General features: G+C 53.8%; 2 protein-coding genes; one reads left to right on the top strand and one right to left on the bottom strand.

Annotated features, from left to right (window-relative positions):
• Window positions 1-550: 550 nt before the first annotated feature.
• Window positions 551-1,439, top strand: CHC_T00003697001 (hypothetical protein). XM_005714546.1 is given in 2 exon segments: window positions 551-1,135; window positions 1,136-1,439. The coding sequence occupies 1 exon segment, from the start codon at window positions 551-553 to the stop codon at window positions 1,133-1,135; it is 585 nt and encodes a 194-aa protein (XP_005714603.1). The 3' UTR covers window positions 1,136-1,439.
• A 39-nt stretch (window positions 1,440-1,478) lies between these two features.
• On the bottom strand, window positions 1,479-3,623 carry CHC_T00003696001 (hypothetical protein). The gene has a single exon (XM_005714545.1). The coding sequence runs from the start codon at window positions 3,621-3,623 to the stop codon at window positions 1,479-1,481; it is 2,145 nt and encodes a 714-aa protein (XP_005714602.1).
• Window positions 3,624-9,700: the final 6,077 nt, after the last annotated feature.

The following is a 9,700-nucleotide window of genomic DNA, read 5'->3' as shown; positions in this document are numbered from 1 at the left end:
TTGCGTGGATCTGTCGTAGTGATAATACCGACCATTTTGATTCGTAACTGGACGAATTTGGTATCACAGAAATATGTTGGGGGGGGGGGGGGGGGGTATTGCCGAGCGACCAGCGTTGCCGAGGGGAAGGGTGTCAAGGAATGCTGGAGGTTTCCTTCGGTGAGACGAATGAGAAAAAGATGAGAAAGGCAGTGGCAGGAGGGCCGTGTTTAGTGCATATCCCTTCTGTAGCTATTGGTGATGCCCTACTTACAACTGCAGCATCACAGACCATCGAGCAGACTCGAGAACACGACTCGACCAGAAGTGAAGATGCACGTAAAGCTTTAATGGGCCCCTCTGGAACACACCGGACCTGACGTATACACGTGTACATAGTCACTACATCCAGAAATGAGATGCACTGTGCAGGAACGCACTAATTAAGTCCCCAGTTGATATTTGAAATTCACACAAACCATTCTCTCTCCTGATCCAGTTTCCAAACGACCATCCCTACCTTGTCCCTCCGCATCACCCGGCCCTGTTCCCCGCGTCTTTCCCGCGCAGCATGGAAGTCTCCACCTCCTCGGAGGCGGCGGAGCTAGTGCTTCAAGAGCGCAAGAAGCAGCGCGAGCTAGAAGCGCGCAACCAAAAGGCCCCCCCTGTTCCGCTCGCGGCGCCGGCCCTGGAGACGGTGTCAGTGCCCAAATGGGAGGGCGCAGACGAAGGCGAGGTAGACGAGTCCGAGCTGGACCGGCGCCAGCGCGCCATCTCGGACCGTCTGGACCGACGCCAGCGCGAGATTCACCGCCAGTCCAAGGAGCTCACGCGCGTGCGCGCGGAGCTCAAGGCCCTCGAGGAGCCCATCAAGGCCGAGATCATGCAGCTGCGCGAGCGCCTGGAGGACTCCAACCGCAGAGAGAAAGCCCTGGTCGAAGCCGTCAACGCGCTGCGGAAGGACTTGTTTGAAAAGGAGGGCGGGTTGAAGGACGTTCGCGAGGAAAAACAGGGCCTTGCGGATAGTTTGATAAAGGTCATGGCCGATTATGAAAAGAGGAAGACCGAACGCCTCAATGCAATCGCAGACTTGGTGGGGGGAGACGGCGGGCACACCCGCCCGAAGCACCCTCCGTCCAATTTCACTGGCTTTTGAAGATATGCGCTTGCTTGCATGCCACAGTCTTACACGTCCTCGGATGATCAAGGTGCTCGCGATACGGAATCTTTGAGTTGCAGTGCTACGACACCCACCCTTTGTCGAAAGTAATCGCGACAGGCTTCTCAACTTGTGCTTGCTCTCTCCTTCCAACGCTTCGCGCAATACGTTGTGTGCAACCGGCTGCGTCGGCACCCAGAGCGCCCCTCTGCGCGTCTAGCGTTCCCTGAACGAACTATGTTTAACTCACGAATACGCAATATGTAAATACAACAAACTTTAAATGCAAGCCGTCTACGTTCAAAATGTATCTCAAGTTTCCGTCTACGATGACATGACATCACCGCGGAAGAGCGCGAAGCTTTGAGTCGGCGTGCTCACCAGTTTCCTGGTTGCCAGTTCCGCCATGCGCATGATCTATAGCATCAAGTTGCTCTCCTGAACGTGCTGGGGTGTCGCCTGCAGTTGCTGCGTTTGGTGACTCGCAGCTCGATATTCTTCGTATCAACTTAGGAGCACTGCGAGGAGTGTCGTTAACTCGTTGATGCAAATCCTTATCGTCGAGCTTCGCCTCTTCTGCCTTCCGCTTTCGCCCTTTTGAAGCTGGCGTCCGCGGTTCCGTTGGCATGTGGTGCAACGCATTGAAGTTGAGCTCGCGCCGCACTTTGGTCGTATCCCTAGGTGCACTGGGGATGTTGGTGCGCTCCCGGAACGGAGTAGTCGATGCACAAAGCGGGACCACACCTGTGGACCACTGCATGATGTCCCTGCCCCGTGGTCGACCGCTGGGGATAAAAGGGGTCGCAGGGGATGGCCACGGAGCCGGTGAACCCAACAAGTTGGATGCAGCGCCTGTGGCGGTGATTGGGCGCACAATAGGAAGCTCGCTTTCACGCTTGCCGTCTTTTTGAGTTGAAGGGGAGGCAGAAACCATTTCCGCCGAGCGCACCATCGGAGTATTGCATTGCTCGAAAGGTTGTGAGAGCTGACCGACGACCCCTGGGCTCGCCATGGCTTCGCCTGGCGTTCGTTTACAAATGTTCAGCCTTGAGATATTCACATGTTCCAACTGCGGCGTGTTCACCAAGACTGGGTCCACTGTCGGACTACCCGACCCTTTCTCAATTTTGAACGCCGTCACCTCAGTGCTTGGGTTAGCTACTCTTACAGCCAAGGAGCAGTCTTTTTCCCATGCCTTTGACGACGCTGCGAGGTGAGGGTTTTCTTCGATGAGGACCCTGGCAACGCGAATAGCATCGTCTGTTCTCATTGATATTCTGTGCTGCTCCACGCAGACACGTATCGGAAATTCATCCGCAGTGACTTTTCGATACTGCCGTTGCTGCGCTCGCACCTTGAATTTGTCCATACTCTCCTGCGTCTGCAAATACGTAGTGGGCACTTCTGAAAACGAAAGCTGTAACGCAGAAACGGCCCCGCCTCTAAACAGCTGAATGTTTGCGACACTACTGAAGTTCATTTCCATTTTTGCGTAGGGCCCGCCCGTCTTCTTCGCTTGGACAAAGTCCTCACCGCAGTACCACTCGTACACAATGCGCTTTTTCCCAAACAGAAACTTAACTTCCAAGCCCCTATCCGCGGAGGGGTTGTCCCCAATCTCCCCGCAGATCTCGCTCGAGCCCATGACGACACGACTATTGCGAATGCGCAGCGGCGTTATCCGAAATCTGTTAGGCTGAGGTTGCAAAGACGCGGGCGCAGCACCAGCACAAGGCCGACCCGTGACGGGCGATGCAGACGGGGCCCACGCAATGGCGCTGGGGGTGACATTGACGAAGATAGTGCTCTCAAATAGGCCCTTTACAGTGTTGTTCGGGGACGGGACATCCTTTTCCCCTTTTCCAGCGTGATTGCACGCAGATGGCGTGCCTGGGGACGCGATGGCATAGCCCGGCAGGACAACGGGCTCCTCACTCGGATCGGCTGTTGGAAACAGGGCGAAAGGCGGGGCCGGTGGGCTATCTGCGGGATTCCTGGACACGTCGATGCCCAGTTTGCGATCTAAGGCGCGGCGATTATTATACCACGTGCGGACCTTCTCCGTGCCCTTACCGAGAGTCCTGCCTATGGTCTGCATGTGCAGTCTGGAAGGAAACTTGTTGCGGGCATAGTTGGCCTCCAGGACCCTTTTCTCCGGGGCCGAGAAGACGCGGGCGCCCTTGCGCTTATCGGACTGGCTCGAGAGCGGGGAGGCTTCGTGAACGGTAATAACGGCAGACGACGTGGTGAAGGTGCTCCCAGGCAGGGAGGCGGCGCGACGGATGGCCAAGGGAGGGAGAGGGGGGGGAGTGGGGAGCGGTGGCGGGAGAGGGGGAGGTGGGGGGACTGCGGAGGGTGTAGGTTGCGAGTGAATGGGAGTTAGAGGAGTGGGGCTGGGAGTTGGGATCTGCGGGGGTGAGGAGGTGCGGTTGGCGGGCGGGGTGGTGGCTGTGGCGGCCTCGACGGCTGCGAGAAGGGAGTTCATGGGTAGAGGAAGGAATAAAGGGGGGCCTGGTGTGGGCGAGGGATGGTAGGCAGCAAAGGAAGTAGGATGGTGAGAGACCGCAGGTGCGACGGGCGAGTAGGGGCAGTGATAGGCAGGTCTGCAGCGGGCGCGCCGCGGGTGTCATAGGGTGGGGACAGAGGTTTGAAGATGTGCAAGAGGGAGAGGAGGGGGTTTGTTAGAGGAGAAGGGCAGAGCGAGGTGACTTCGGAGGGGAGAGGGACGGTAAAGAGAAGATGGGGTAGAGGAGATAAGTATTGAAGGAGAAGGAGACCGCGCGCGGGCTCAGGAAATTCGGCCACTTGGGCTGTGCCGATGCATACCTCTTCCGGTCAATTTTGGCGCCAAGACCCTAATTCTGGCAGCTCGCTGCAGTTCGAATATTTCTCACAATTCACCATACAGCAAGGACCCCTTGATCGGGGCCTTCTGCTGCTGCGCCACCGCCCACCGAGACAGACTTCTGCTTCCCAAACACTTTCAACCTTTTGTACTTGTCTTGGCTCGCTCTTTGTCCTTCCTTCTTCTGCACATGTCTTTTGCTCGATGAGAAAAGAAAAGGTAGTCTCAATGCCGGAACGGAGCATTAGGCATCCATGAAACCGTGTTTATTTGATATGGCACCTTTGAAACTGAACGCACAATTCAAAAACCATTGATTTCGCCTGCTTGCAATTTTTCCAAAACTGCTATCCCGGCGATATGCAAGATGCTCATGCCAGGGGAAATTCGTCAAGGAACGGAAGGAAGAGATGTGCGAGTTGCACATCAAAGAATTTATGCATTTCTACCACCAAACAAGCTGACTGTTCACAAGACATCACAGTAGAAGGTCGCTCTTAGATACGTTAGTGAAAATCAACAATACCCTTTTTGTCCACCGTGTCTCTTAGACACTTGTTCTCATTTGAAGATTCAAGATTCACGAAACGAATTAGTTGAGTTCTTGGCATAATCGCAACGCGAATCGGTCTTGACACGATGTTGAGGTCCGCCGAGCGCGGGTGGGAAAGCTCCCAGAATCTATATTATGGCTATCAAGCCGAAGTTTTTCAGATACGAAGACAAATGCTTAAGAGCAGCGGGACTGAGTATGTTCACCAGTGGCGACATGGGCCCGTTCATGGGTGACATGAAGTTGTTCAGCAAGAGAGACGCGATGACATGCGGCGGGCCCTCACGCTAGTGTCTAAACGCAAGCGATTTGACCTCATATGAGGCCAGCTTTTTTTTTGCAAAAATATATACATTAAATCGAAACTTTATAAAGTTAGTTTGGACACCATTTCTTTAACGTATATGCCCTCGGCAATAACATCTTGCAAAACATTGGGATGGCAGTTGTCAATACACAGAGAGACTAATAAGAATCTAATGAAGTTTCAATGATCAGTTGACTTTTTAAACAGGCGTTTTGGTTTCGAAGATATCAACGTAAAACGTTTTGAGGTTGGTCAAAAAGGCTTCTTTTTCAGGCATTCTAAAAATGGCCGGAAAAGACGTGCAGATCTCACCGAACTCCACCCTTCCGCAACGCAGAAGTCAACTGCGATGGCGTGAGTATCTTTTTCCATCTTGTTGAGCCAGCACAAGTCGAGAAAAAATAAGTTGAAAAGTGACCTCATATGAGGTCATTTGTCGTCTAGACACTAGCCAATACTACGGCAGCGTTCTTCTCTCCCCTTGGTCAGGAGGTACAGGAGATTGGCGACAAACCAATGCACGATCGCAACGAGGGCCCCGGGGGCAGGGAGACGCTATCCTTAAGGGTACAGTTATAGCGATGCGCAACGTGGCCAGTGTCACGGCACACTTTCAGACGCATGATTGAAGTGGTCTTTTGCGTTGTACGACGCCCTTGGTACAGTGCACACCTTTGAGGTGTGTACCGTAGGCAACAGAAATGCGCTGTTGAGGGCGCAGTGGCGAAAATGTGCCCAAGCCTCCATCACATTTTCTGAAATCGTCTGTTTTCTACTACGTGCAAAACAAGGTACCTTGACCAGCTGCAGTAATGAAGGAGAGCTTGCGATTGCTACACAGAACATGTAATTGTGAAGCAAAGTCATGCGAACACTCTCTTCCGATAATAAGCGGACTGCGGTCGCATTATGGTGGAGAACGTTTGCCCCGTATTTTGCCAGAGCGAGCCATGAAGCTCCGCAATCACGGGCACGCTTCGGATTGAATAATGGGCAAACGAAAAACATTTAGCACTCGCAGGCTCGGAGTACCGAGGTCATGAAAGGGTGCCGTCGTCCAACAATTTCTCAACAGATACTGCAGTTTTATAAAGATGAGAAAACCCTCGATGCAAAAAAAAAAGATGCATGGGATTTCGAACTAGAGCCATTTCACTATTAAAGTTGTCCCGAAGTCAAAAAGAGAGTCTCTTTCCTGTGCATAGTGCATATTGAGCGTCACCCGCCAGGCGCTGGTTGGAATAGTATAAAAAAAGGTAGGTGCACGACGTGCAGCATGCAACGGTCAGCCGACATACCTACGCGGAAGACTGGGCGTCACCCTGAGTATGCCGGCGCTGGAGATATAGCGAAGGCCGCGGACCAAAACCCAGCCTCTGACGACAACTGTACGTAGGCGAAAACATAATATTGTAAAGCACATTGCTGAGCGTCGACCTCACAATGAATGTAATCTTGGACTGCTGTGATTGCCGATTGCCCTTCTCTTCGCATCGCACCAAAATACTAATGCTTGGGGATCACTCGACCCATACGGTGTGTCGCAAAATGAAATTCGATCGTAAAGTAGATATTTGGTTTAGTGTTCCTACAGTATGAAGGGCTAGCCTCATAGTACGTGAGGGAAAAGAAGAGTCCTATACCGAAGTGTAGATAGCGCGTAAGCAACGACTCCATTTAAGTTCATTCCCGAGTTCATGCCCAAGAGCCTTCTTTGATAGGACACGCTGCAGTCTTATGGCCTCAAAAATCATGATCTCTCTTCAGTTGAATTCTCTTCAATCTCATCTCCTCATATTCAAACTAGTCTATTTTGTGTTTCTGCTCATCTCTTCCACACATACGCTATCTATTAAGAGAAGTCGCAGTATAACCTCTCATGCCGTGGACCGTGCATCTTGAAGCAGCGACGTGCTTCGAAAACGCATCAGAGTGTATACTGTATCGGTCCAAAAAGAGCAATTATTATTGAAACGAGGTCGCTCGTGTGCTGTACGTACAGTGCGGCAAATCAAAATCATCTTCCCCGTCTCGCCTTCCCAAAAATTCCCATTTCACTTCTTTCTTGCTTCAAAATATAGTTCATCAGATCTACGTGTTGAATACTTGGTAATCCGGCTTTGGAAACTAAAAATACTATATCTGTGTCTCTACGCACAACATCATTGCGACGCTAGATTTCAATTCATTGTCACATGCTCTATTTCGCATCTAGTCTTTAAAAACAAGCTTTTTAAAAAAAGTAATTCCAACAGTCTGATCCCACAGAATGCAAACAACGAATGGTTTTACACCCGAAAAAGACGTGTGCCTCATATCTCCTACTCACGAATCGTTCGTATTGGATCGACTGTCTGGGCAGTCGCATCTGTGGACAGCACCAAGGCCGACAGCGTCTGTCTACACCAACTGCATCGTAATATTTTCGTGTTTCCGTTCCAAAACGGGCAAAGATGAAAGCTGACTCTCTCATTTTGTTCCCACCATGAACAGCCAAATACTCCCATAAGTAGAGAAAAATGCTGCTCGGGTTCGCCACGAAATCAACCATTGTCGGTAGCTTTTATGTAGCTCTTGCCTATGAGTATATAAACTGTTGTCAGTGCAATGGCCAACGCTGAGAAAATCTAGGCAGCCAGTCAACTCGGAAAGTGTTTCTCGTTCTCAGCTTCAACGTCTCTCTCTCGGATTGTGTGGAAACTCGAGCTACCTGCAGCATTTTGTTTTTATCACCTTGAAGAAAGAGTTCCCATCATGTTTTATGGATCGACGATGGTTCTCCGCCAACTCTACTACTATATGGAGATCGAGATCGCAGTTGCTGAATATTTGGGCGACGGCATCATAGAATCCGCCGCCAAAATTCAGCGATGCTTCACGGGAAAACGGGGACGCTAAAGAATTGAGGAAACGATCAAGTCTTCATTTTGCATGTTGTTTTGTTGTTGTTGTTTTTGTTAGTAGTTATTGTTTGTTGAAACACATTGGATCTGAGTGGTAATCTTGGTTTCAAGCATGTCATCTACCGTCATCGGTCATCTACTCGTCGGAGAGCCGTTTGTGAGTATCATCCAAAATCAAGTGCCTCACGCCCTGCCATCGCCTAATTTTGGATATATACCCCGCATACCCCACCCCAGGACTAGCAGACCTCACCGGAATGGAATCGCTTCAGCCGGAAAGGGAATCGTGAAGAATAGGTGCTTCTAGTTTCTGTGACGCTCCCCCGGGGTCTAGACTTTCTGATCAGCTGCTTCATCGTCATCATCATCATCCTCTCCATCATCTCCATCCTCCTCCTCCCCCTCCCCCTCCTCGTCTACTTCCTCTCCCCCCTCTTCCCGCTGCGGAAACGGATTCATCTCAAACGGAAGCGGAATACCGAAAAACTTGGGGGGCTGCTCGGTGATCTGTCTGCGGGACTCCTCACTGGCTGCTCTGACACTCCTGAGCTCCTCCTCCTTCTCTGCAACGCATCGGACTGCGTTCTGCATTACAAGTTCGGCCTGCCGGATCCTGTTTTCCTCCTGCTCGATCTCCCTAGCTTTCTGCCGCTCCATCTCGGCCAAGCGCAGTCGGCGAACCTCCGCCCTAGCGACGCTAAGCATCTCGGTAGCCTGTGCCCTGACGCTGGCCCATGACATCGTGCCAAGCCCACAAGTGATGAAGCCGCCCATGACGAGCTCCGCGCCGCTGAAAGGCTCGCCCAGCTCACACAGGACGTACCCGCCGAAGAAGCACAGCAGTGGCAGCGAGACGACGTGTGTGAAGACCGATGCCATGGCACCGTCCAGCACGCGGTCAAAGACGTACAGGCTGTCGGCCTCCATGGCAGCGCGCACGGCGCGTAGCGAGCCGTCCGCCACGGCGTCATCTTGCGACGGGGCGTCCTCGAACGGGCCGGGCGGCTTGGGGAGAAGTCGCGACGCCTCGTGTGCGTGGGGTTGGTCGGGCGTGGTGGCAGCGACGGCGGCCGCGGTGGACGTGGCGGGCGTGTCGACGCGGGTGACGCCGTCCATGAGGGCCAGGGCGGACGCGACGGAGTCGGACAGGGCCGGGGCGTCGGTGGCGAGGTCGAGCGCGAGCGGCTTGGCGGCGTGGACGTCGGCGTTGCACAGGGCGCGCAGGTGGGCCAGGTTGGCCGCGACGTCGAGGCGGTTGGCGTTGGCGGCGATGAGGGCGGTGGAGAAGACGGTCAGCGAGACGACGGCCAGGACGCCGCGCACGAGCGGGTTGAGCGCCGGCACGCGGAACGGGAGCGAGACGAGGACGCAGGCGAGGAAGGAGAGGAGGAGAAGCGAGAGGCAGAGGAAGATGGAGGCGAAGCGCCGCACGAGGGTCAGAGGGGCTTCGACGAGAGCGCGGGCCGCGGGGGGGACCAGCGCGGGGGTGAAGGGGCGGGTCAGAGACATGGTCAGAGGGCCGAGGCGGATGCGGCGCGGGGATGAGGGGGAGGACATTGTGAGATGGGGGAGAGGTGCGCGGAGGTGCGGAGAGGGGAGGGGAGGGGAGGTGAGGAGCGGTGAGGTGAGGTCGGGGGTAGCGGGGGAGGAGGGTGGAAGTTAGGGTGGGTTGGGGAAGGGTGGGTCAAGTGAACGGCGGGGCAGGACGGGGAGAAGGGTGGAGCGAGTGCTGGGGAGTGGGCGTGTGTGGGGACATGTCTGCGAGGTTGGGGCCGGGGCAAGTGTGTTGGATGACTTGGGAGCGACGAAGGGTGCGATAGTAAGATGACGAAAGGTGTTTCAGTAGCAAGTAAAGTAGTGCGGGTGTGAATTGGAATTGCAGTGTCTGTTCGCGACGGGAAGGCGGGGCAGGTGCTCGTCCCGCATCGTAGAGCGGCGCGCCAGTCAGCTCTGC

Source organism: Chondrus crispus, genomic scaffold, assembly GCF_000350225.1.
Source record: "Chondrus crispus Stackhouse genomic scaffold, scaffold_2, whole genome shotgun sequence".
NCBI classification, from domain to species: domain Eukaryota; phylum Rhodophyta; class Florideophyceae; order Gigartinales; family Gigartinaceae; genus Chondrus; species Chondrus crispus.
This window is presented reverse-complemented; position numbering and strand designations above follow the sequence as displayed.

Coding starts and splice junctions, on each gene's coding strand:
- CHC_T00003697001 (XM_005714546.1), top strand. CDS start 551: ATGGAAGTCTCCACCTCCTCGGAGGCGGCGGAGCTAGTGCTTCAAGAG.
- CHC_T00003696001 (XM_005714545.1), bottom strand. CDS start 3,623: ATGAACTCCCTTCTCGCAGCCGTCGAGGCCGCCACAGCCACCACCCCG.